We start from the raw sequence: 27913 nt of genomic DNA on the forward strand, positions 1-27913 counted from the left end.
TCAGAAGATTACGAAACAGCGGGAGACAGTCGGATGGAGGGAACTTGCTGTTGCAACCGCCTGTGGGCAGGGACTGGCATGAAGCCATATTGCCCTCCCCGCCCCCTCGCCCCCACCCGGACCGAACTCGCGTTCACTATAAAGAGCATCCTCGCCGGTTCTTTGTCAGGCTTTGGAAATGGCGAGCGAGCAGGCGGGACAACACGGAAACGCCGACGGCAGGTTTCTGGGGTTGCTGAAGAAGGCAAGCGAGCTGAAGCCGGAGGAGCTGCTGTATCGCCGCAACGGGATGCTCTTCCCCTCGCTACTGTGTACCGAGCACAACCTAGAACAGTTTTCAAAGTTCGAAGCTCATCCTGAAGATATGTGCCTCGTTTCCTATCCCAAATGCGGTGAGACGGACGGCTGTCGCTATAGCTGAACCGTAGCTGAGCGCAGTTTAATTTAATTTAGTTACTGTCGACAAAAATGTGCCCGTGTTTCTGGTCCACAGCAGAACATTTTTAGGAAGTCCGAATCAGATACGTCTCCACTGACTTGGATGACCTGAAAGTTAATGTTCTGGGACAGCAAGTCGGTGCAAGGACATAAACCTACCAAAAGAAATAGTGGGGAAAAAATGAATAGCGAAGGGTTTATTGGCAGGAGGGGACATAGCCTCAAGATTTGGGGGAGGAGATATAGGACGGAGATGAGGAGGAACTGCTTTTCCCAGAGAGTGGTGATTCTGTGGAATTCTCTGCCCAATGGACTAGTGGAGGCTACCTCAGTACAGTAAATATATTTTAAGTCAAGGTTGGATAGATTTTTGCATAGCAGCAGAATTATAAGCTATAGGGAAAAGACAGGTAGGTGGAGATGAGTCCATCTCCTTATTGAACTGCCAACAGGCTCAACATGCCAGACTACCTATTCCTGCTCCTATTTCTTACATTCTTAATTTTCAACCCCTCCCCCTCCTCGTTTCACCTATCACCTTGTATTTCTCTCTCCCCCCCCCCTCCACCTTTTAACTCTACTCCTCATCTTTTGTTCTCCATTCTTGGTGAAGGGTCTCAACCTGAAACGCCAGCTGTACTCTTTTCCATAGATGCTGCCTGGCCTGCTGAGTTCCTCCAGCATTTTGTGTGTGTTACTTGGATTTCCAGCGTCTGCAGATTTCCTCTGGTTTGTTAATAAGCTGTTTCTGTATGGTGGTCTTCAGACTCCTGTACCTCCACTTGGAGCAAAATATCATACTGTGGGGGAGCTCAGGGAGTCTGGCGGCATCTAGGGATGGACACAAAACAAAGTGCTGGAGAAACTCAGCGAGCCAGGCAGCATCAATGGAAAAGTGTAAACAGTCGACATTTTGGGCCGAGACCCTTCATCAGGTCCCCTCCATAGATGCTGCTGAGTTCCTCCAGCATTTTGTGTGTGTGTTACTTGGATTTCCAGCATCTGCAGAATTTTGTGTGTTTGTGATCTGTGGAGAGAAATGGACAGTCAACATCTCTGGTCCAGACCTTCTATCTGGACCCCTTCTATCAGCGTCCAGTTGAAGTAGGGAATCCCAACCTTTTTTTTATGCCATGGACTTCTACCATTAACCCAGGGGTCCATGGATCCCAGGTTCCCAACCCCTGATTGAAGGGTGTCAATCTGAAACAGATATTGTATGACCTGCTGAATTCTTCCAAAAGTTTTGTTATTGGTAGACATTTTAGATTGTTTCATTTTGCATGGCTGTGATTTTTTTTTGCTGTTGCTTAACTCTGTGTCTGTCTTTTAGTTTAATGTTTACAATTGCAGCAGTAACAATACCTGGTTGATCTTAGAAAATGTAGGTGCTGGGAACCTGAAATAAAGCTAGAAAATGCTGGAAACACTCAGCAGGTAAGGCAGCAACTGTGGGGAGAGAAACAGAATTAATGTGTCAGGTTAAAACCCCTAAGTCTCTGACTGAAAATAGTAACTCTATTTCTCTTTCCGCAGGAGCTTTCTGACCTGCTGAGTGTTTCCAGCATTACAATATCCTGGTATTCCAGTGCTAAGCCATATTTGAAATTGTGATGCGCCAAATACATAATTTCTAAACAGATGAATCCTAGTTTCCTTGAGCAAGACAAATTGGCATTGAATGTTCTTCTTCTACCTGGCTCCCACATCCTTTGACCCAATTAGAGTCTGCCTTCCTGGCTTTGACTTCCCAAGGAGAGCCCTGCACTTTATGTGATTGGTTTAAAAAAAATCACAAGCTAGGGTCTGGCATGGTCTGCTCCTTTCCCTAGCCTGAGGTGTGCGGGCTTTTTCCAATCCATCCCTTTCTGATCTCAGCAAGCGGCTGTAATGGGGAGAGTGAATCGAGACACCCACTGCTGAAGATAGGCTGAGAACTGGTGGACAAGACTGATGGTGCAGATATTGTTTGGGTCACAACACAAGGATATAATAATTAAAGTTCAAGTTTATGGCTGACACGAGAGGGCACAGTTTTAAGGTGCTTGGAAGTAGGTACAGGGGAGATGTCAGGGGTAAGTTTTTTTACGCAGAGGGTAGTGAGTGCGTGGAATGGGCTGCTGGCAACAGTGGTGGAGGTGGATACGATAGGGTCTTTTAAGAGACTCCTGGATAGGTACATGGAGCTTAGAAAAATAGAGGGCTGTGGGTAACCCTAGGTAATTTCTAAAGTAAGTACATGTTCGGCACAGCATCGTGGGCCGAAAGGCCTGTAAGTTTTCTATGTTTCAAAGAAAATTTATCATCAAAGAATGTACGTATATGTTAACATATACTACCTTGAGAGTCATTTTCTTGCAGACATTTACTGGAAAGAAAAAAATACAATAGAATTTACAAAAACTATACATAAACAGACAAAATCTGAAGAAAGGCAACATGCAAAAGAAGACAAACAGTGCAAATAAAGAGTAATGCTGAGAACATGAGTTGTAATTACAGAGTCCTTGAGAGTGAGTCAGCCCAGTGTTGTGGGGAATGTGGTTATCCATGCTGGTTCAGGAGCCTGAAATTTGTAGGGTAATAACTGTTCCTGAACCTGGTGGTGAGGGACCCATGGCACCTGTACCTCCTGCCCTTTGGTAGAAGTGGGAAGAGGGCATGGGCTGAATCGTGGGGGTCTTTGATGATGGATGCTGTTTTCTTACAGCGACACTCCTTGTAAATATGCATGTGGCAGCTCACAGAATTAGGAACATGGGACACCCGTCTGGGTCTTCGGGTCTGCTGCACTGTTCATCAACGTCATGGCTGGTCTGTATCAGCTCCCTTTACTTGCCGTCTCCCTGAAATTCGCGTAATATCCAGAAACCCACTGATCTCTGCTTGGGACGAATTCAGTTACTAATTCTACGCTGTAGATCCAGCTGAAGAGTTCCAGTGATTCTTGAACCCCTGAGTGAAGAAGTTTCTCCACATCTCAGTCCCAACCCGTATTCTATGACCATGACCCTTGGTTCAACTCTCCTCAGAAAGGGATACATCCTCTCTGCACTGTACGTTTCACCTACAGGGTTGCTGGATGCCTGGGGAAGAAGGGTTGGTAATTTGCCCGTAGAGTACATAATCAGCACGGTAGCGTAGTGGATAACCCAACGCTTTACATTACCAGCGACCCGGCTTCAGTTCCTGCCACTTTCTGAAAGGAATTTGTACATTCTCCCCGTGACCACTTTGGTTTCCAGACATACCGGTTGGAAGATTAATTGGTCATTGTAAATTATCATTGGTCATTGAGTATAGGAGTTGGGATGTAATGTTGAAATTGTATAAGGCATTGGTGAGGCCAAATTTGGAGTATTGTGTACAGTTCTGATCACCGAATTATAGGAAAGATGTCAGTAAAATTGAGAGAGTACAGAGGAGATTTACTAAAATGTTGCCTGGGTTTCATCTCCCAAGTTACAGAGAAAGGTTGAACAAGTTGGGTCTTTATTTTTTGGAGCGTAGAAGGTTGAGGGGGGACTTGATAGAGGTGTTTAAAATTATGAGGGGGATTGATAGAGTTGACGTGGGTAGGCTTTTTCCATTGAGAATGGGGGAGATTCAAATGAGGACATGAGTTGAGAGTTAAAGGGCAAAAGTTTAGGGGTAACATGAGGGGGAGCTTCTTTACTCAGAGAGTGGTGGCTGTGTGGAACGAGCTTCCAGCAGAAGTGGTTGAGGCAGGTTCGATGTTGTCATTTAAAGTTAAATTGGATAGATTCATGGACAGGAAAGGAATGGAGGGCTATGGGCTGAGTGCAGGTCAGTGGGACTAGGTGAGAGTAAGAGTTTGGCATGGACTAGAAGGGTCGAGATGGCCTGTTTCTGTGCTGTAATTGTTATATGGTTATATATGATCCTGTGATTAGGCTAGGATTAAATCAGGGGTTGCTGGGTGGTGCAGCTCGAAGGGCCTATTCTATGTTGTATCTCAATAGATAAATAAATAATACATTCTGTACTTCATTGTTTTAACTGAACTTGCCCCACCCTCCTTATTCCAAATAACAATCAGGCAGATGTGCACTATAAGCTGGCATCATGGTTGGCAGAGGTATTGTGGTTTGAAAGACCTGTTCCAGGGCTGTAATGTTCTATATTCTGTGTTTTATTTCAGGATTCTGGGCTAAGTTTGGGTAAGTTAGTGTAGGGGGGGGGGAAGAGGGCTGGGCTGGGGCGAGGCTGCAGGTTCTAGGAGGTGAAGAGCAAAAAGGAGGAAGAGCCAAATCGCTCCGCTGGAGTGCAGTATAATATTGAGTGTTTCTGTTCTCCAAGGAGGGTAGAAACGAACGTACAACGTCTTCACCAGGAGCTAAAGTTACCAGAAAAGCAACTCCTTTCATTTACTGTCAGTGTACATCTGTGCTTGTGTGTGTTGTGTTTGTATATGTGAGTGTATGTGTTCACATTCTGTATGTATGTGTTGTGTTCTTGTGTGTGTGTGTGTGTGTGTGTGTGCATTTGTATCTGTCTGTGTGTACAGTTCTGAGCTATTGTCTTGGGCACCGAGATTTTTACACGGTTTCGGATGGTGTGGCCTTCACAAAGCCCTGATCTCAACATCATCAGGGCTGCTGATATTACTTGGAGAGACAGAAGCAAGGGAGATAGCCAAAGTCTGCAGAAGAACTGTAGGAAGTTCTCAGATGCTTGGAACAACCTACTAGCCGATTTTCTTATAAAACGGCATGACAGTGCACCTCAGAGAATCAAAGCAGTTTTAAAGTCAAAGGGTGATCTCGCCAAATATTGACTTGATTTAGTTTTTTTACTGTTTACTGCTTTTTATAGTTATTCTTTTGATATTTAGAAACTTTTTCAATTCATTATCTTTGAAATCATTTTCACTTTGCACATTTTTTACACGTGCCTGAGACTTTGACGCAATATTGTATGTGTTTATGTATGTTGTTCTATGTTCACACATGTATGAATTGTGTATGTATATGTGTGTAGTTCAGAATTGCATCAGGGCAGGACATTTGTTCCTGTACCTGGAATCCAGTTGCACTATTACACGTAACTGGTTCTATAATCTTTTATCTTAAATTGTGTGCTGCAGGATTTAATTGGGTAATTCAGCTACTTTGTGGTATTGCCTCTACCGTTCAGAATAAAACTGAAGAAGAGAAAGAAAATGAACCTAAAGTCGTGATACTGGAATTTGCAAATGCTGATAGACACAAGGTAGGTTCACGAGTCCTTTTACTCAGAGTATTGGAGGGAGAAAAAGTAATTGGTCATGGGTTCAGTATCCATCATACAGGTGTGCTCTGGGGAGAGTGTAGGTAAGAACAAAGAGGCAGGCTATACCTGGCAAATCAGCTTTGTGCCATGAATTCAATGAAACCTTTTCGAAATGTCTCGTGGGGATTGTCAGATTACAGGTTTAGCTGCTCTGCCTCGTTGCTCAGGTCACACAGGACAACCTTCCCACAGGGAGTTTGTGCTGGATTAGCATCAGCTGAGAAACCGTATTTGCCAGGTGGTGCTTGGTGTGTGTTAGTCACGTACCATGTGTCCTGAGCTATGCGTCACCTACCATGTCCTCTCCTGTTTCGGGAGCAGTTCACCATTGCACATTAAAGAGAGATTAGCTTTATTTGTCACATCTGTATCGAAACTTAGAGTGGAATGCATTGTTTGTGTCAATGACCCATGCAGTCTGAGAATGTGTTGGGGGCAGCCCCCAAGAGTCACCATGCTTCCAGCAGCTACGTAGCATAGCACACCAATGGGTGATTAGGATGGCTGAGCACATCACTGGGACCCAACCACCAGACCTGGAGACAACCTGCAACCCTCGATGTCTATGGTGTGCTCGTGATATCATCGCCGACAAAGTTTCCTCCCACCTTCCAAAGGGTTAGGGATAATAAATTGTCAGCATGCTATGCTGGCGCCAGACATGTATGGGCTGCCCCCAGTACATGGTTGTATTTTACTGTATGTTTTGATGTTTCAAATACAACTAATCTGCGGTTCACATCCTTCAAATTGTGATGGACAATTTCCATTGTGCTGTGATTCATGGGAATCTGGATTTGGGCTTAATCTGTGCATGGTGCTGAGTCTACATTACCAACTCCAAAGGGCATCAGAGGGGTTTCTTGTATTTATTTAAATAGGATGTCCTGCTTATCCTGAGTACTCCCCTACTTGTGCAAATATCCTACATTACAACACTAACAACACCTCATTAGATGTGGCATGCTCTATGAAATCGTGCAGGATTTCATACAAGTTAAAGTTCATACAAATAAAAAGATATTTTTAATGCAAGTTGACTCTTCGTCACTTTGGCATTGATGTCCTTTTGAGGTGTACTATTCCAAACTATCAAGAACACATAATCACTTCTGTCCCAGAAATTAAGTCCAATTTCTTTGAACTGTGTGTAATCCAGAGGCAATAAAATGACTTGCAAGGATTACTGATGAGGGCAAAAGTTCCCTTAATGTTGCTGTAACCTATTGCCTGCAATCATTTGGCTGCTATCATACTGTTAAACACCAGGTATTTGAGCCCATGGAAATGGCAGTTATATAAACATAGAACATAGAATAGTACAGCACAGTACAGGCCCTTCGGTCCACAATGTTGTGCCGACCCTCAAACCCTGCTTCCCATATAAGCCCCCACCTTAGATTCCTCCATGTACCTGTCTAGTGGTCTCTTAAACTTCACTAGTGTATCTGCCTCCACCACTGACTCAGGCAGTGCATTCCACGCACCAACCACTCTCTGAGTAAAAAACCTTCCTCTAATATCCCCCTTGAACTTCCCACCCCTTACCTTAAAGCCATCTCCTCTTGTACTGAGCAGTGGTGCCCTGGGGAAGAGGCACTGGCTATCCACTCTATCTATTCCTCTTATTATCTTGTACATCTCTATCATGTCTCCTCTCATCCTCCTTCTCTCCAGAGAGTAAAGCCCTAGCTCCCTTAATCTCTGATCATAATGCATACTCTCTAAACCAGGCAGCATCCTGGTTAATCTCCTCTGTACCCTTTCCAATGCTTCCACATCCTTCCTACAGTGAGGTGACCAGAACTGGACACAGTACTCCAAGTGTGGCCTAACCAGAGTTTTATAGAGCTGCATCATTACATCGCGACTCTTAAACTCTATCCCTCGACTTATGAAAGCTAACACCCCATAAGCTTTCTTAACTACCCTATCCATCTGTGAGGCAACTTTCAGGGATCTGTGGACATGTACCCCGAGATCCCTCTGCTCCTCCACACTACCAAGTATCCTGCCATTTACTTTGTACTCTGCCTTGGAGTTTGTCCTTCCAGGTTACTATAATAATTAAGCTTTGATTAATGGATTAATTCAGAGCCTCTTATTTTATAGTGTAGCTGCATCTGCGTGATATTTAGTTTTTATCTGTAAAGGCTTGCCTTGGACAGCTTGTCAGTATAATACGCCATGTAGTAATCACAATGGTAGTGTGGTCCAAGCATTGCTTGTTGGAAAGAAGTTATTATAGCTTCTGCAGGATTTACATTATTCTCTTTGGGCCGGGCTTATTTACAATGTTTTCTTTAGGTGGCCCTTGAAAGACGAGTGCAGGACTGCTTTGCATTAATGTACTTTGCAGAGGGTGAAATGTTATAGTGGCTAGCATGCTGTGTCACTGCACGGTGCGGGAACCACATTGCAGCGGCCAGGAAGTCTCTACAACGGGTGGTCAAAACTGCCCAACACATCACCGGCACCGGCCTAACCAGCATCAAGGACAAACATATAGAAAGGTGCTGGGATAGGGCCAGTAACATCACGAAGGATCCCACCCACCCTGTTTGTCCCACTCCCATCAGGGAGGAGGTTATGTAGCATCCACCACCACCTCAAAAACAGCTACTTTTCCCCAAGCAGTAAGGTGGATCAACACTTCCTCCCACTAATTCACCCCTTCATACCCCCCCACCACAACTTTATCGTTTCCTGTCAGAGTCACACTATGCAGAGCCACCTCCGTGCCTAGTATCACTTTGTGGACAGGTAATAAATCTATGTATATAAGCTATCTTATGTATTCATATTTATTGTATCTTTAATTATTATGTTTTTTTATGTAATAGAGTCTTTATTTGTGCTGCATCAGATCCAAAGTAACAATTACTTGGTTCTCCTGTACACTTGTGTACTGCAAACGACATGAGGCAATCTTGAATCTGGCTTTCTTTCGCATCCAAATACCCTTAATGAGTTATTCTCTCTCTGGTTGTTTATTTCAGCTGTTTAAAAACCAGCAATCACCACGGGTTTATGGAACACATTTCCATTACGAAGATTTACCAACATCTATAATTGAGAAGAAAACGAAGGTAAGGTTGCTAGGTTACTACTCAATAACAAAATGCGAGAATGTGCGACTAAACAAAAGGCTGGTCTCTGAAACTAATCTTAAAAGGGCTTGTTTGACCAGGTCTTTATCCTGGGAATGGAAAACCACAAACAGAAAGAAAATAAAACTGGATGGCATGTTTGCAGGGACTTTGGAGAACTTATTCTCTGTTTCACACTTCAAGCATCTGATAAGGGGTAAAATTTTGAAAGGGATGAAAGAGGTGTAGTGGGACAAGGAGGCGTTTACAATGGCCAGGAAGAGCATTTTGGATGAACAGAGCCAAATGAAGTAAATATTTCAGGAAGAGCGGAATGAGGTCCCAGGATTTACACTATCAGCAGCTCCCCAGGTTGATGCATGTCTTGAACAAATTGCACTGACCAGTATTCGTTAGCAGTTCAAAATACTGTTCACAATTCACTACCTTCCAGTGAAGCTGCAAGACAAGAAATCCAAACTTGGCATTAAGGTGCTTTTCATAAGAGATTAGAATCATACAGTTCCAATTAGTGGAGCCCAGAGGTTGTACTATTAAGAGTAAATGCCTGTCAGACAATTGGAGCTGAGGCGAGGTAACACTCATTTTCAAAAATGAGGACATAACTAAACTGAATAATTGCAAGCTAGTTTTTTCAGTAATTGTGTCAGGGGAACTTATTTAGATATGACAGAAAATTACACCAACTTTGATAGGTGCAAGAGTAAGAAGTAGATTGTGTGGATTTCAAAAGAGCCAATTACTTTTGATGAACATTATTTGTTAAAGGACAAGATAATTAGAAAGTTCAGTGAAAGAAACTGAGGAAATTCTTTGACAAACTACAACATAGGAAATTCTTGCAGCGAAGTAATGAGAAACGATTGTTGTTTAGTAAAGAGAGTAGAAAATAAATTTTCAGTACTAGTAGGCATGAGCTACTGCTGTAAGCACCATCCGGACTCAAGCACATCAACGATTTGGATTTCTACATAATGCCACTTAGCTGGGAAAAAAACACACAGGGATTTAAAGTGTTTTAAGTCAACATGTTCTTAATGAAGGGTGGGTATGTTAAAACAGGTTAATAAAAGGTTAAGATTTATTACTAGAAGTATGTTGTGTAAAATCTAAACGATATAAATGGTGATACATTGTTGAGACCCTGCTTTATCGGTGGCTGGGCCCATATTGTGAAAAGCAGACTGAAACACTGGAGAGGACATAATCTACTGCTACTTAGAAGAGTTCCTCTTGTCAAGAGTCACTTTGTCACCTATCATTTTCTGTCAGTCATCTCAAGTTCAGATACATCTGCACCCTGCATCACTTTATGTACAATCAGCCCACGTGTGTAAAGCAATCTTCTCTATCCAGGGCCACACTCAACAGTTACTTGTACGTTGTGCTTTTTTATGCTGCATCAGATCCAGAGTAACAATTATTTCCTTCTCCTTTACACTCGTGCGCTGAAGGATGACAATAAACAATCTTGAATCTTGAATACAGCTTCACTATGAAATGAGGAAACGAAAAAAAACCAGCGACAAATAAAAGCAATATGTGTTAGAGGCGTTGTGCTAATGTTTAAAACTGAAATGATAGGCTAAAATTAGTGAAAACAGAATTGTTAGTGTTGAAGAAATGGGGTTCATAGAGTCATAGGAAACCTCGGCACAGAAACTGGCCCTTCGGTCCATCTAATCTGTGCAAAACCATTTCAACTGCTAAGTCACATCGACTTGCACCAGGACCGTGGCCGTCCATTCCCCTACCATCTGTCTACTCAGTGCTGATTGGAATCAGGTCTGCCAGCCATGCTGAAGGGATTGGGAGGGCAATGTAGATGCAGTCGCCACTTTATTAGGTACACCTCTACACCTGCTCAATGATGCAAATATCTAATCAGCCAATCATGTGGCAGCAACTCAGTGCATGAAAGCATGCAGGCAAGGTCAAGAGGTTCAGACCAAACATAGGAACGGGGAAGAAATGTGATCTAAGTGACTTCAACCGTGGATTGTCCATGCCAGACGGGGTGGTTTAAGTATCTCAGAATCCGCTGTTAGGATTTTCACGCTGTCCAGAGTTTACAGATAATGGTGCAAAGAAAGCATAGTTAGCATCCAGTTAGCAGCAGACCTGTGGGCAAAGACGCCTTGTTAATGAGAGCGGTCAGAGAGAAGTGACTGGATTGGTTCCAGGAAAGTGAATGTACCTCACATAACCATGTGTTACAAAGTGGTGTGAGGAAGAGCATCTCTGTGCACACATCGAACCTTGAAGTGGAAAGCTACAGCAGCAGGAGACCACGAACCTAATAAAGTGGCCACTGTGAGTATATTGTACTGTTCTTATTGATCTGCCCGGTGTTGGAGTAAAATGTGGAATGCTCATGGCCTCTCCATAGATCCTGGTGGTATCTCGCAATCCCAAGGATACCGCTGTTTCCTATTATCACTTCTGTCAGAAAAACCCTTTACTGCCTACCCCTACGTCCTGGGATGAGTTCTTCAAGAAGTTCATGGCTGGAGAAGGTACGTGTCTCGGTAGCTTCTAGTCAATTTTAACCAAATGCATGGGCTCTGTTGTGTTTTAATACCAGCATTGGCTGATGGTATAAATGCAAAACATTGATTTCCAATGGCAAATTTTCAAATATCTAGAGCAGGGGCTCCTGACCTTTTTTATGTCCTGGACCCTTAGCATTATTCGAGGGTTTTTTAACGCAGAGAGTGGTGAGCGCGTGGAATGGGCTGCCAGCGACGATGGTGGAGACAGATACAATAGGGTCTTTTGAGAAACTCCTGGATAGGTACATGGAGCTCAGAAAAATAGGGGGCTGTGGTTAACCCCAGGTAATTTCTAAGGTAAGGACATGTTCGGCACAGCTCTGTTGGCCAAAGGGCCTGTATTGTGCTGTAGGTTTTCTGTGTTTCTATGGGTCCGTGGTCCCCAGTTTGGAACCCCCTGATCTAGGGTCGCCCTAGTCATTCCCCCTCATAGAACAGAGAACAACACAGAAACAGAGCCTTTGGTCCACAATGTTGTGCCGAACCAATTAAATTAGTAATCAAGTAGCCAACTAAACCAACCCCTTCTGCCTACACAATGTCCATATCATTACATTTCCCTCACATTCCTGTGCCTATCTAAATGGCCTTACAAGCCCCTAATGTTTCTGTGTCTACCACCATTTTGCATGTAAAAAGAACTTGCCCCACCCATCTTTGAAATTACCTGTTTTTAGCTTAATTGCCTGCCATCTGGTATTAGATATCTCAACCCTGAGGAGAAAGATACTGTCAATCTTCTCTAACCATGCCCGTCAAAGTGTTATCAGCCTCCGTCAGATCTTCCCTCTGCCTCCACCACTCTCTGTCAGAAGGTTGTGAGATTTAAGACACTTTATACTTTCATTGATATTACTAAAGCCAATGATCTGGTCATAATCATATAACTTTTTGCTTTGGACAAATTGGCTGCTGTGTTTTTTTTACATCACAGGACTTTAATAGACAAGTTCAAAGTGTTTTGGAGTGATGTGAGAAGTGCTGTATATATGTAAATCATTTGTTTATAGGGAAATGTATGCACTTGAACAGCAAAGCAACAGAGGCCCTCCTATTGCAGGAAATTATCTGAGAGAAACCCGTGTTATTACCTGCCTTTTATTTCCCGATGGAATCCAAATTTCCCTCTTATTCTAGCTTTCTGGCTGTGCAATAATGCTAACTATTGGCAGGAATGCTAATCATTCCAACTACTTTGCTGAGAAATGCAACTTTGACGAAATTACATCTCCTAAGTACCTCAGTTTTAATTCTGCATCTTCATATAACCTGCAGCTACCAACAACCACTTCCTCGCATGGAGAGGACACTGCTTTAGGTCCTTCAATACCTGCAGCCTATGTGATGTTACTGTTAGAACCTAACACATAGTAGCAGAACAAGGCCATTTGGCCCATCGAGTCCGTTCCGCCATTCCTTCATGGCTGACTTACCAACCCTCTCAGCTCCATACTCCTGCCTTCTCCCTTATGTATCAAATATTGAAAGGCCCCGACAGAGTGGATGTGGAGAGGATGTTTCCTGGTGTGAAGGTGTCTGAGACCAGAGGGCACAACCTCAGAATAGAAACAAAGAAACATAGAAAATAGGTGCAGGAGTAGGCCATTCGGCCCTTTGAGGCTGCACTGCCATTCATTACGATCATGGCTGATCGTCCAACACAGAACCCTATACCTGCCTTCTCTCCATACCCTCTGATCCCTTTAGCCACAAGGATCATATCTAACTCTCTCTTAAATATAGCCAATGAACTGGCCTCAACTGTTTCCTGTGGCAGGGAATTACACAGATTCACCACTCTCTGTGTGAAGAAGTTTTTCCTCATCTCGGTCCTAAAAGGCTTCCCCTTTATCCTCAAACTGTGACCCCTCGTTCTGGACTTCCCCAACATTGGGAACAATCTTCCTGCATCTAGCCTGTCCAATCCCTTTAGGATTTTATACGTTTCAATCAGATCCCCCTTCAATCTTCTAAATTCCAGAGAGTATAAGCCTAGTCGATCCAGCCTTTCATCATATGAAAGTCCTGCCATCCCAGGAATCAATCTGGTGAACCTTCTTTGTACCCCCTCTATGGCAAGGATGTCTTTCCTCAGATTAGTGGACCAAAACTGCACACAATACTCCAGGTGTGGTCTCACCAAGGCCTTGTACAACTGCAGTAGTACCTCCCTGCTCCTGTACTCGAATCCTCTCGCTATAAATGCCAGCATACCATTCGCCTTTTTCACCGCCTGCTGCACCTGCATGCCCACTTTCAATGACTGGTGTATAATGACACCCAGGTCTCGTTGCACCTCCCCTTTTCCTAATTGGCCACCATTCAGATAACAATCTATTTTCCTGTTCTTGCCACCAAAGTGGATAACCTCACATTTATCCACATTAAATAGCATCTGCCATGAATTTGCCCACTCACTCAACCTATCCAAGTCACCCTGCATCCTCTTAGAATAGAGGGACATCCATTTAGAACAGAGATGAGAAGGAATTTCTTTAGCCAGAGAGAGTTGAATCTGTGGAATTCTTTGCCACAGCTGTCTGTGGAAACCAAGTCACTAGATATATTTAAAGCAAAGGTTGTAGGGTTCTTGTTTAGTAAAGGTTTCAAAAGTTAGAAGGAGAAGGCGGGAGGATGATAAATCAGGCATGATGGAATGGCAGAGCAAGCTCAGTGGAGCAGATGACCAGACTTTTCTTCAATGTCTTATGGTCCTGTGTCTCATGGATGGGGAGCAGCAAGAAAGGACTTAGCTGATCTGTGGACTGGGTAGGGGGTGTGAGATGACAAACTGGTAGTGCCAGGGAGGGGAAGCTGGGTGACTGATAGATAGAGACAGACAAAGAGACCAGAAAAAGGGAAACAAGAGATGGAACAAAATGGGAGAGGTGGGGAGTGTGACGATGCCTCTAGTGCTGTCTTGTGCCTCTTCTGAAAATGAAGGAAAATGTGACCCAAAAGTCATGGAAAATCCATAAACGGTTAATGTTTCCTTCTGTGACATTTTTCTGAACCAGTGGCCTGGGGATCTTACTTTGATCACGCTCTCGTTTCGGACAAGTACATTGACGATGAAGGTGTTATGGTTATCACATTTGAAGAGCTGAAGGAGGTACGGGAGTCTTACTCTTATTGTAATTCATGTATTGCACAGTCCTGCTGCCGCAAAACAACAAATTTCACAACATTTACCAATTATTTTCCTGATAACCGCAGTGTCCCTGTCAAGCCCTACATACACAAAGCTATCTAACTAGATAACCATAGGCACTCACTTCTACAAGGAAGCAATGCAAACGAATGCTGCGCAAATGGTTCGCTGTGTTCACCATCAATCGCCCAGTTACACCATTATCCCATTCTTTCCCAAATTCATCAACTGCCCCCAGATTCTGCCACTCACCTGCAGGCTGGGGGCCATTTCCAATGGCCAACTAACCTAATTGGAAGTCACAGGGCCAATCGACCGTCCATCGGCCCCAGGCAGAGGACTCTGCTGTCGGCGGCCTGTGCCCCGGTAGAGGTGACGGGCTTAAGAAGCAGAGGACTAACCTAGCAATTTGGTGATCTGTGGAGTGTGGGAAGAAACTCGAGGACTGGAGGGGAGACCCAGAGATCCGAGAGAAAACCCTATCAAAGTGGACACCCCTCTGTTGTATCGAAGTTCTATTTCATTCTGCCGTTTGACAGGTTTATTAAAGTGTTTTTGTTTACCTCTTTCCACCCCCCCCCCCCAACTCTCTAGGACCTGGCAGGGGGAGTGCGGAGGATAGCAGAGTTCTATGGCTTCTCACTGAGTGAAGAACAGATTCAAAACATTGCCGACAAGGGCACCTTCCAAGCCATGAGTGCCAACTCACAGAAAACCCACTTCAACCTTGGCAACGTCTTTTTCCGCAAAGGTAGGTAAAATCAGATATAGTGGCCCAGGAAACTGTGTAGTCGTTCTCCTGGGAGACATTGCCAAACGCGCTTATTATTTATTTGTTTGTCTGTTCATTTATTAAGTGTTGCAGTGCAAGGTAGTCGCTTCTGACCCTTCAAGCTACGTCACACAACCCTAATTAACCTAATCACGGGACAATTTACAATGACCAGCTAACCTACCCAGAAGGTGAAAGAGGATCTCGTGCTTTCCCGGTGTATATGACGAATAATTTCTTCTTGGGCTTCCAGGCGGGTACACATATCGATTTTAAAGGACGTTTCAATACCAAACTCTGCCATGGTCATCGGGGGTGATGCCTAGGATTGTCTAGTGGGTACATATACCACAGGATGAGATATGCCCAGGCATCATCCCTGTTGAAGATGGCAGAGTTTACCAGTGAAACATCGGTTAAAATTGATACCTGTACCCAGCTGGGAGCCCGAGAAGAGTTCATTCACCGAACTGGAGTGGCTTTGGACTGTGGGAGGAAACCAGAGCACTCGGGGAAAACCCACGCATTCCACAGGGAGGACGTACAGAGACTCCTTACAGAACAGTGCCGGAATTGAACTCCCAGCTCCGTTATGCTACCGTGGCTACCAGTGGCTTTACTTGATCTAAATTCGTGCACGACATCTCGTGCCAAACCTGACTCATTGACCGACTTGGGGAAATGTGGTTTGCTGAATGTAGTAACACCGGAAAAACACATATTGTGCAAGATCAGCAGCGGGGCTGATCAGGGCATGACTTGACAGAAATTCAGTCTTCGTGTTTCATATGGAGCCTGTGTTAAATCGGGAAGTAATTAGGATCTTCCAGAAGTGACCTCTGTCTCTGACCTCAGCCTTGCCCCCCCTCTGTTTCAGACGCTGGGTTGGACGGGAGTGGTTCTTCTTTGAGCAAAGCTTGGAAGGAAATGAGGTGCCGTGTAACTTACTGTTAGTCGGCAAGTTATCTGTAACTGTTGAACTTTAAACTGCATCCAGTTAATGTTTACCCAAGGCGCCTTGTAGTGACTGCTTGAAGACAAGCAAAAAGACGCTGGCAGGCAAAGTGAGGGAGTTTCGCACTGTGTGATGCCCTTCCAACTAACCAAATCCCAAGTTGAAAAGTATGTTTAATCCTACATTACAAACCGGTAATTCAACCCTGCTGTTATTCATGTAAAATGGGGTGGCACCGTAGTGATTAACACTATGCTTTCCAGAAAAGGCTACCCTGGTTGAACTGCTGTAAGGAGTTTGTACATTCCCCCTTGACCATGTGGGTTTCCTCTCGGTGCTCTGCTTTCTCCCACAGTCCAAAGATGTGCCAGTTGACAGGTTAATTGGTCATTGTAAATTGTCCCCAATTAGGCTTGGATTAAGACGGTAAGATAGAGAAGCAGAATTAGGCCATTTGGCCCATCGAGTTTGCCCTGCCATTTCATCATGGCTGATCCATTTTTCCTCTCAGCCCCAGTCTCCTGCCTTCTCCCCGTATCCTTTCATGCCCTGACTAATTATCAACCTCTGCCTTAAATATACATAAAGACTTGGCCTCCACAGCTGCCTGTGGCAAAGAATTCCATAGATTCACCTATCTCTGGCTAAATGAATTTCTCATCTCCGTTCTAAAAGGATTCCCCTCTGTTCCGAGGCTGTGTCCTCTGGTCTTAGACTCTCTCACCAAAAGAAAATCCTGTCCACTTCCACTCGATCAAGGCCTTTCACCATTTGATAGGTTTCAATAAGGTCATCCCTCATCCTTCTGAATTCTACTTGATGGTGGAGGAAGGGAAGCCCCTTTCTTTGAAGAAGAAGGACATCTCCTTTGTTCTGGAATGATAATCCTTATCCTGAGATGTCCTCCTTCTTCAAAGAAAGGGGCTTCCCTTCCTCCACCATCAACACAGCCCTCAGCCGCATCTCTTCTACTTCATGCACATTTGCTCTTACCCCATCCTCCCGCCGCCCTACCTGAGATAGGGTTCCTCTTGTCCTCTTGTCTTCACCTACTACCCCACCAGCCTCCGCGTCCAGCACATAATCCTCTGCAACTTCCGCCAACTGTAACAGGATCCCATCACCAAGCACATCTGCCCCTCCCCCCCTCACTTTCTGCTTTCCGCAGGGATCGCTCCCTATGCGACTCCCTTGTCCATTCGTCCCCCTCAACTGATCTCCCTCCTGGCACTTATCCATGCAAGTGGAACAAGTGCTGCAGCTGCCCCTACACCTTATATTCCTTCTGGGTAGCCTCCAACCTGATGGCATGGACATCAATTTCTCGAATTTCCAGTAATGCCCCCCTCACCTTCACCATTCCCCATCCCCTTTGCCCTTACTAATCAAGAACCAATCATCCTTTGCTTTAAATATATCCAATGACTTGGCCTCCACAGGCATCAGTGGCAATGAATTCCACAGATTCAGCACCCTCTGGCTGAAGAAATTCCTCTTCATCTCTGTTCTAATTGGACGTTCTTGAATGACGTCCAAGTGACACATTTTACTGTGTGTTTGTTTCAATGTACCTATGACAAGTAAAGCTAATGTTTATCTTTCATCTTTATTAGTAAATCCCGGCTCCTAGTTTTCATTTACACACTAGGGCCAATTACCCTTCCAACGTCAACATGCTATTTTTTCATACTGGGGAAAGTTGAGAAACCGTCTGGTCATAGGGTGATCATTTAAGCTCCACTCAGGCAGTGCCAGAGTCACTGGAATGGCAAAGCAGTGCCTAGACCAGCTGATTCTCTGTGCTCTCTGCCAGTGAAGGTGCCTGAATCATTGAAAGCTTTCAAAAGGGAATTGGGGAAGGACTTGAAGGAGGATATGTGTCAAGGTGTTGTGGAAAGGGCAGGTGTATGGGATTGACAGATTTAGTTCCCAGTCAGCCAGCTCTAAATCAATGGGATGAGGGTCCCCTTTTATGCTCTAACAATTCTACAACCTCCTTAGGCTGGGTCCAGAGGAAATTCATGAGGACGAGTTCAGGAATGAAAGGGCCTGCACACGTTGGAGTTTAGAAGAATGGGAGGGTAGGGATAGTATTGAAACCTATGGAATATTGAAAGGGCTAGATAGAGTGGATGTGAGAGGACAGTTCTCACAGCGCGTGAGTCTGGGATCAGAGGCACAGCCTCAGAATAGAAGAACGTCCCTTTAGAACAGAGACGAGGAGCAATTTCTTTAACCAGAGGGTATTGGATCTTTGGAATTCATTGCCATGGACAGCTGAGGAGGCCAAAGTATATTTAAAATGGAAGTTGATATGTTCTTGATTAGTAAGGGCATCAGGGGTTATGGGGAGAATGCAGGAGAATGGGGTCAGGAAGGATAATAGACTGGCCATGATGGGATGGCAGAGTAGACTTAATGGGCCGAATGGCATGATTTTGCTCCTATGCCTTGTGGTCTTTAGCTATGAATTTCATTTGAACTCATTGCATGACGTTTACCACACAGACCTCAATATTTTTGTCAACTCTGTGAGTCTTTCGGTAGTAACCTCTTCTGATTGAAATTGGCCTGTGAGGGTGTCACCAAAAAGATAATCTGTGACCTGTTTAGCATGTAATCTAATCTCATTTACATTTACTTTAGAGTAAAACGCAGTTAGACAGAATGTCAAATGGTTGAAGCTTCATAACATTTGACAGGACAAAGTGAAAGAAACAGCAGCCAAGTGGAGAGAAACTGATCAATACTGATCAAAATTCTCTCTCCACCGATGTTGAGGGATGTCTGCCATTTTCTGTGTTTAAATCAGGTTCCTCTGGCATATGGTTGGAGTGAGAAGTGGTGCGAGAGTAGAGTTAAAAGCAGGGATTTAGTGTTGAAATAAGGGCTGAGTCATTCAGAGTGAAGTTGGGAAACAGTTTAACAAAATGCCATTGATATGTGTTAGTTGTGGAGAGGATGCATCCTCTTGTGAGAGAACCTACAACTCTTCGAAAATATGGCAAGCTGAGGCAGATTCTTTTTTCTCTGAGTGCCACTCTGTTCCTCAAAAGTTAGTGGAAATAGAATCCCGAAATATTTTCAAATCAGGTCAGCTCAGTTTATTGTCATGTACAGTGGGACAATGGAATTCCATGCTAGCATGAATCTCACAAAGTAAGCAGCATCACATACTGGTGGCATCCGTTAGTCTCGTTAGACTGTGGATCTGCTCCTGGAAAGTCTCTGTGCCGTCGCGGTGAGGCGACGCTGGAGTGTCCTCTCCAGGGCGCAGGCCTGGGCAAGGTTGTATGGAAGACCGGCAAGTTGCCCATGTTGCAAGTCTCCCCTCTCCACACCACCGATGTTGTCCAAGGAAAGGGCAAGGGCCAATACAGCTTGGCACCGGTGTCGTCGCAGGAGTTGCCAGAACGAGATTGAGGGCAACGTCGGACTGCCTTAGGGACTCCAGCTCCGGATTTGTCCTCAGGGTTTACTCCCGAAGCCTTTCCCAGGAGTGGGTATGGCCGCAAGGCAGCAGAGGTTTGAAATCAGAGTCTTCCCTCTCTTAGATGGACTGCCTTCCCAGGCTGATGAGCTCCATCTACCCGAAATCAATACAGTAATCAATAATCAATACAATTCATGACAATGATATATTGACAGTGTTTGTACAGTTACTGATGTCTTAACTGTTGAAAACCTTTTGCTGAATATGCAAATAGTACAATAAAGATCAATTACATGGTGGAAAACTTGTTATGTCTGGACAGGTAGAAAAAATATTGTCTGGTGTAATTCTAAATATTTACCAATGTGATTTATATTATTACATCTTACAAATTGTGTTTCAGTGAAAAATGTCATTGCTTGTAAAGAGTTTGTAAGTTGGTTTGTGGAATGAAAGAATAGAGGACGGGTCTGCACATTCTAACCATGACGATGCAGTACTGTATAGCTGTTGTAGAAGGGATTTGTAGTTATTGAAGTCTTTGTTTTGAGTGTCATTTCAGCCTGTAAATGAGTTGGTAAACAATTTTAAGAAATGAAGTTTGTTTCTCATTGTAATAGTTTAAATGTAACATGGTTAATTTTACAGATACAATGTGTTTTACTGGAAGAGGCTATTACATATTTGCACACTGTTGTTACCAAGCTACAAAGGATCTCTCTGTATTTCACTACTTGTTAGGGATAAAGAGCATTCAAATGCTTCCAGATGGCTCCCTCCAAATTCATCACTAATTGTGGAAATATGGACATTAAGAGAGCGCTTTCCTCGTTTTCAACTTTACTGCAGTGTATCTTTTTACACTCATATTGCAAGCTATGAAGAGCAAGTAGTTATTCTGTTTATTAATATTACACAGTGAGATTGAGGTTTTTGATGTGACCATAATGATTTTAAAAGGTTGCTCAAAAGTTAATTAGACACTATATTAACCCAGGTGTGAAAATAAAAGGCAAGCCTGAGGCATTTGCTGCTGTCTTTATCCAGTATCAAATGAATGTTCCACGTGTCCTCCTCCTTAGGATTTAACATCTACCTTCAAAACCGTGCAGCACAAAACAGACCCGGCCCTCATCTACACACCTGGGTTAATATAGTGTCTGATTAACTTCTGAGCAACCTTTTAAAATCACTATGGTCACATCAAAAACCCCAATCTCACTGTGTAATATTAATAAACAGAATAACTACTTGCTCTTCTCAGCTTGCAATATCTGCTTAAAAAGATACACTGCAGTAAAGTTGAAAACCAAACGCTCTCTTAATGTTCATATTTCCACAATTAGCTATGAATTTGGAGGAAGCCATCTGGAAGCATTTGAATGCTCTTTATCCCTAACAAGTAGTGAAATACAGAGAGATCCTTTGTAGTTTGGTAACAACAGTGTGCAAATATATAATAGCTTCTTCCAGTAAAACACATTGTATCTGTAAAATTAACCATGTTACATTTAAACTACTACAATGAGAAACAAACTTCATTTCTTAAAATTGTTTACCATCTCATTAACATGCTGAAATGACACTCAAAACAAAGAAAGAATAGAGGACGAGTCTGCACATTCTAACCATGACGATGCAGTACTGTATAGCTGTTGTAGAAGGAATTTGTAGTTATTGAAGTCTTTGTTTTGAGTGTTATTTCAGCCTGTAAATGAGTTGGTAAACAATTTTAAGAAATGAAGTTTGTTTGTCATTGTAATAGTTGAAATGTAACATGGTTAATTTTACAGATACAATGTGTTTTACTGGAAGAGGCTATTACATATTTGCACACTGTTGTTACCAAACTACAAAGGGTCTCTCTGTATTTCACTACTTGTTAGGGATAAAGAGCATTCAAATGCTTCCAGATGGCTCCCTCCAAATTCATCACTAATTGTGGAAATATGGACATTAAGAGAGCGCTTTCCTCATTTTCAACTTTACTACAGTATATCTTTTTACGCACATATTGCAAGCTATGAAGAGCAGGTAGCTATTCTGTTTATTAATATTACACAGTGAGATTGAGGTTTTTGATGTGACCATAGTGATTTTAAAAGGTTGCGATGAGGAGGCATAAAGGAGTGAGATAGATCAGCTGCTTGAGTGGTGTCACAGCAACAACCTTGCTCTCAGTGTCAGCAGACCAAGGAATTGATTGTGGACTTCATGAAGAGGAAGTTGAGGGAACACACACCAGTCCTCGTTGAAGTAGAAATGGTGAGCAGTTTCAAGTTCCTGTGTGTCAACATCTCTGAGGATCTATCCTGGTTCCAACGTATTGATACAATTGCAAAGAATGCATAACAGCAGCTGTATTTCAGTAGGAGTTTGAAGAGAATTGGTAAGCCACCAATGTCATCAAATTTCTTCAAATGTACAATAGAGAGTATTCTAACTAGCAGCATTACCATCTATTATGGAGGGCCCACGGCACAGGATCGGAAAGAGCTGGAGAAAGTTGTAAACTCAGCCATCTCCATTATTGGCACTAGCTACTCCAGCATCCAGGACACCTTCAAAAGGCGGCGTCCGTCATTTAAGGACTCCCATCAACCCATGTTGTGTGCCCGCTTCTCGCTGCTACCATCAAGGAGGTGGTACAGGAGCCAGAAGACACGTACTCAACATTTCGGGAATGGTTTCTAACCCTCCACTATCAGATTTCTGAATGGACAATGCACCCATGAACACCTACTCAGTATTTCCCCCCACTCTTTTTGCACTATTTATTTTTTATATATACTTCATGTAATTTATAGTTTTTATTATTATGTATTGCAGTGAACTGCTGCAGCAAAGCCACAAATTTCATGACATATGCCAGCGATATCAAACCTGATTCTGAAGCTGTGGATGTTCAGGGAGGTTTTTTTCCATCTGCAGTATTTGCTTTTTAAATTGGCTATTACTATTTGTTTCTCAATGTGAACATGCTGCAGAACTTGGTTGTATCTTGATTGTATCACTGTTTAGTATGAATGCAGTCCTGTGTTGTCACCACATTTTTAAAGATCCCTTCTGTTGTTTCTGGTGTCCTCTACTCTAATTGAGCTAAGCTGATTCTGTCATTTTACCTTGATGGTAGTTGAGGGATTTAACAAACCATGAATTTGGATAGCTGATGGCTTTCCTGCCTCATAGGTATCTAGTTCTTCAACTGCTGGACCTGTTCTGAATTTCATCTATTTGGAACAACAGTAGAGTTGCACGTCATAGTGAAGCGTATTCTCGCTGTGGACTCTGTCCCAAGAGCTCTGAAGTAGTAATTCAGATGTATCTCCAGAAAGTAAATTGATAATGGGATAGTTAAATAGTTTTATCTCACACATGAAGAAAGCTTTTGGTATGCTGGCCTTTATAAATCAGTGCATTGAGGATAGGAGGTGGGATGTAATGTTGAAATTGTATAAGGCATTGGTGAGGCCAAATTTGGAGTATTGTGTACAGTTCTGGTCACCGAATTATAGGAAAGATGTCAATAAAATTGAGAGAGTACAGAGGAGATCTACTAAAATGTTGCCTGGGTTTCATCTCCTAAATTACCGAGAAAGGTTGAACAAGTTAGGTCTTTATTCTTTGGAGCGTAGAAGGTTGTTGGGGGGGGGACTTAATAGAGGTACTTAAAATTATGAGGGGGATAGATAGAGTTGACGTGGATAGGCTTTTTCCATTGAGAGTGGGGGAGATTCAAACAAGAGGACATGAGTTGAGAGTTAAAGGGCAAAAGTTTAGGGGTAACATGAGGGGGAACTTCTTTACTCAGAGAGTGGTAGCTGTGTGAAACGAGCTTCCAGCAGAAGTGGTTGAGGCAGGTTCGATGTTGTCATTTAAAGTTAAATTGGACAGCTATATGGACAGGAAAGGAAAGGAGGGTTATGGGCCGAGTGCAGGTCGGTGGGACTAGGTGAGAGTAAGAGTTCGGCACGGACTAGAAGGGCCGAGATGGCCTGTTTCTGTGCTGTAATTGTTGTATGGTTATATGGTTATATGGAGACAAACGCAGAACAGAACAGAATGGTTGTACAAACTGAAACAGTCCGTGAAGAAACACTAAAGTGACAACAGTATATAATTCAGAAAGTTGAAGGGCCTATAGAGAGTGGACATGGAGAAGATGTTTCCTGTAGAGGGAGAGTCTAGGGCCAGAGGGCACAGCCTCAGAATAGAGGAACGTCCCTTCAGAACAAAGATGAGAAGCGATTCTTTTAGTCAGAGGGTGGTGAATCTGTGGAATTCGTTGCCACAGACGGCTGTGGAGGTTGTCACTGGGTATATTTAAAGCCAGGGTTGATAGGTTCTTGCAAGCAGGCAACAGAGACATTTTGCAGACGGCTCATAAAACCACTGTGTACTCTAGTAGATAAACTTCTTCTGAACTGCAATTGCTGGAGTCTGCAGCCTGTAATTTCCCTTTTAAGGACGAGCTTCCAAACTGGCTAAATGATCTGGTGCTTTTGTGATCTCCTGGAAGATTCACTGAACTAGGCTTTCGAGAGTACAGATACAGCCAGGGTGCCCATTGCTGGCGGCAGACAGCACCTCAAGGCCTGATAGCGGAGAACAAACCCGTGGTCGGTTCCATTGCTCCACGCCGATTAAAGCTTTGAACTAGATTAAAATCATTGAGGATGAGAGTGGAGAGCTAACAGATACCCAGCGACATTTGCTTGCGTTCAGCTGGACTTCTTCTCTTCTCACTACTACCGCCAGGTGGGAGGTTCAGGAGTCTTTGTGTCCTACGCAACCAGCTCCTTGCAGACCCACTCACTACTTCTACTACAATTGTTCTACTCTTTTAAATCTAAACTCCCCGTCTCAGAAATGACTATCAGATGGACTCTACCTCGTTCTGCTCCTGCCCTCATCGTTTACCTGCACTGCACCCTTTATTGTTTTACAAAGAAACTTGCGAGAGTCTTTGGTGACATATCTAGTCTCCTCAAGATCCTGATGAAATATAGCCACCGGCGTGTCTCCCTTGTAACTGCATCAATATGTTGGGCCCAGGATAGATCTTCAGAGATGTTGAAAGTGCTCACCCTTTCCACTGCTGATCCCTGGCGTGTGCGTGTGTACCTCTGATGTTTGAATTTTCACTTCATTTAGAAAACAGTCTGTGCATTCATTCCTTTTACCAAAGTGCATGACCATACGCATCCTTACACTATTTTCCATCTGCCTCTTCTTTGCCAATTCTCGCAATATGCCTAAGGCTTTCTGCAGACTCCATGTTTCCTTAGCACTACCTGTCCCTTCACATATCTTCATATCATCTGGAAAACTGGCCACAAAGCCCTCGATTCTGTCATTCAAATCATGAATCTACGTCATGTGAACATAAATGATGTGAAAAGGAGCGGTCCCAAAACTGACCCATGTGGTGCGTTGCTAGTCACTGGCATCCACCCAGATTAGGTTTCCTTTATTCCAACTCTTTGCCTCCTACCAGTTAGCCAATCTTCTATCTATGCTAACATCTCTCTTGTAACATCATTAGCTCTCATCTCACTGAGCAGCCGCATGTCAAAGGCCTTCTGAAAATCCAAGTACACCACATCAACCAATTCTCCTTTGTCTACCCTGCTTGTTATTTCTTCAAAGAATTCCAACAGATTTGTCAGGCAAGGTTTTCCTTTAAGGAAACCATGCTGACTTTGGCCTATTTTCATCATGTGCTTCCAAGTGCCCCGTAACTTCATCCTGAACAATAGACTCCGACATCTTCCCAACCACTGACGTCAGACTAACTAGCCCATAAATTCCTTTCTTTTGCCTCTCTTCCTTCTTGAAGAGTGGAGTGACATTTGCAATTTTCCAGTCCCCTGGAACTATTCCATAATCTAGTGATTCTCGAAAGATCACTGCTACTGCCTCCACAATCTCTTCAGATTCCTCTTTCAGAACACTGGGGTGTAGTCCATCTGGTCCAGGTGACATATCTACCTTCAGACTTCTCAGCCTCCTAAGCACTTTCTCCTTCATAATAGCAGCTAAACTCACTTCTGCCCCCCAACGCTCTCGAATTTCTAGCACACTGCCAGTGTCTTCCACAATGAAGACTGGTGCAAAATACTTATTAAGTTTGTCTGCCATTTTTGACACTTATCATACCTCTCCAATTTCAATTTTCCAGCTGTTTAATATCCACTCTTGCCTCAATTCTACCCTTTATATATCTGAAAACCTTTAGTACCCTCTTTTATATCATTGGCTAGCTCACCTTCTTATTTCAACTTATCTCACCTTATGGCTTTTTAAAAGCTTTCCAATCCTCCAATTTCCCACTATTTTTTGCTATACTTTCTCTTTTGCTTTTGTGACAAAGAACAATAGATTAATTCATCATGGAAACAGACCTTTCTAAGTTGCCCACCTAAGCTCATCTTGTTTACCATGTTGGACCCCAATCCCTCTAAACCAGAGGTTCACAAACTTTTTTATGCCATGGACCCCTATCATTAACCAAGGTGTCCATGGACCCCTGCTCTAAAGCATTTCCATCCATATCTGTCTAAGTGCCTTTTTAATAGATTTCAAGGGAACCACTTTCATAAAGAATGATAAATATTTGAAAAAGAATGTGTGGGAGAGAAGTGATGATGAAGATGTTTAGAGAGTTCAAACAGGGCTGGATATTGTTCAAAGCAATGGAACTTCTCCCCATTGTGCACATTAGGGTGAAAACGCCACCCTCTTTATCAATACCCACCCATTTACTCTGTTCTGTGGGAACCAGTCAATACTTGTAATTATTTGGCTGTACATGGCAATATACTTATATATTTTTTTTAAACTTAGGTGTGGTTGGTGACTGGAGAACCCTTTTCACCGAAGAACAAAGTCGAGAGATGGATGCCAAGTTTGAAAGTTGTTTAGCAGGCACTAAGTTGGGAGCAAAACTAAAATACGACCTGTACTGTAAGGCGTAAAGAAGGCAACAAAAACTGATAAATAAAGATTAATATTTTTAAAGAACTGATCATTTAGAACTATATGCTCAGAATCCTCTGGCTTGAAGCCCACAGCTTAAAAAAATGGAAGGAACCATATGATCCACCAGGAAAAGGCAGCTTGATATTCTGGGTGCAGGGCCAAGTTGCCCTATGACTTTTCAATTCCATGTCTATAATGTTAAGCATAGTTTCTCCTCGCCTCTTTTAACTCTCCTACCCCCAACATTTAATGCTGTAGCAATCGTTCAGACTTCTTTTGTTGCTCCTTGTCAGAAACAAATCAAATTCAAAATCTCCTGCAATTCATCACAATGGGTGAATGCTGCCTGTAGTGTACTGTGCTATCGCTGTATCCCAGACACTCTCCGTCTGTGCCCTAGACAAGGACAATTGCAGGTCATTGCAGTGAGATTTGTTGTCATCTACGCCCAAAAAGGCAAGGCAGTTGTCATTATCATGGATGTTAGATGGAGATTATCTGGCCTCTCTTTTGGGTCTTCTGTTGAATAAGCAGGAGTAAAGAAGGGAATCAGAATCGTTTATTATCACTGTCATATGTAATGAAATTTGTTGTCCTGTGGTAGCAAAAAAAAAGTGTTTGCATTTTAAGTTTTATAAAAACTTTGCGCAGCTGAGAATGGATCAACACATCCTCTGGGAAAAAAAATCCAAAAAGACGTAAACATAATGGCAGTCCTAAGATAAGATAAAACTTCATTTGTCCCCAAGGAAACTGTGGTTGCAAGGTCAGTCAGAAATATATACTTTAAAATGTAAGCATTGAGATAAGGAAAAAAATACGAAATGTGCATGAAAAAGTAACAATGCGAAGTACAGATGTGCAATGAAAACATATACTTGTATACTTAAGGAGGAGAAGTTGTAGAGAATGAATGTAGACATCACTTTGCAAATGATAAGAGCAGATTGATAGAATACTCATTGGTCAAATTAATAGGCAATTGTACCATCTGTACATTTCCTATGGATACTGTAACCAATAGTGTGGGGATATGTGACTTTGAAAGTTATAATTTCCAAAAATTTTTTTGCTGTTGCCACAAGATACCAGAATTTTACCCCCTCTCTTAACCTAGGACCTGACTGGTGGCATAGTGGCATCAACGTTGGACTTCGGGACGAAAGGTCCCGAGTTCAAATTCAGCCAGCTCCCCTGCACGCTTTCCATCCGTGCTGGGTTACGAGCTG

At 43.2% G+C, this 27913-nt stretch overlaps 1 protein-coding gene across 1 annotated transcript; it reads left to right on the plus strand.

Annotated features, from left to right (window-relative positions):
• Positions 1-143: 143 nt before the first annotated feature.
• On the plus strand, positions 144-27830 carry sult6b1 (sulfotransferase family, cytosolic, 6b, member 1). The gene is made up of 7 exons (XM_063055520.1): positions 144-392; positions 5546-5670; positions 8730-8819; positions 11230-11356; positions 14410-14504; positions 15138-15294; positions 26550-27830. The coding sequence occupies exons 1-7, from the start codon at positions 179-181 to the stop codon at positions 26678-26680; spliced, it is 939 nt and encodes a 312-aa protein (XP_062911590.1). The 5' UTR covers positions 144-178; the 3' UTR covers positions 26681-27830.
• The last annotated feature ends 83 nt before the right edge of the window (positions 27831-27913 follow it).

Source organism: Mobula hypostoma, chromosome 8, assembly GCF_963921235.1.
Source record: "Mobula hypostoma chromosome 8, sMobHyp1.1, whole genome shotgun sequence".
Classification (NCBI taxonomy): Eukaryota; Metazoa; Chordata; class Chondrichthyes; order Myliobatiformes; family Myliobatidae; genus Mobula; species Mobula hypostoma.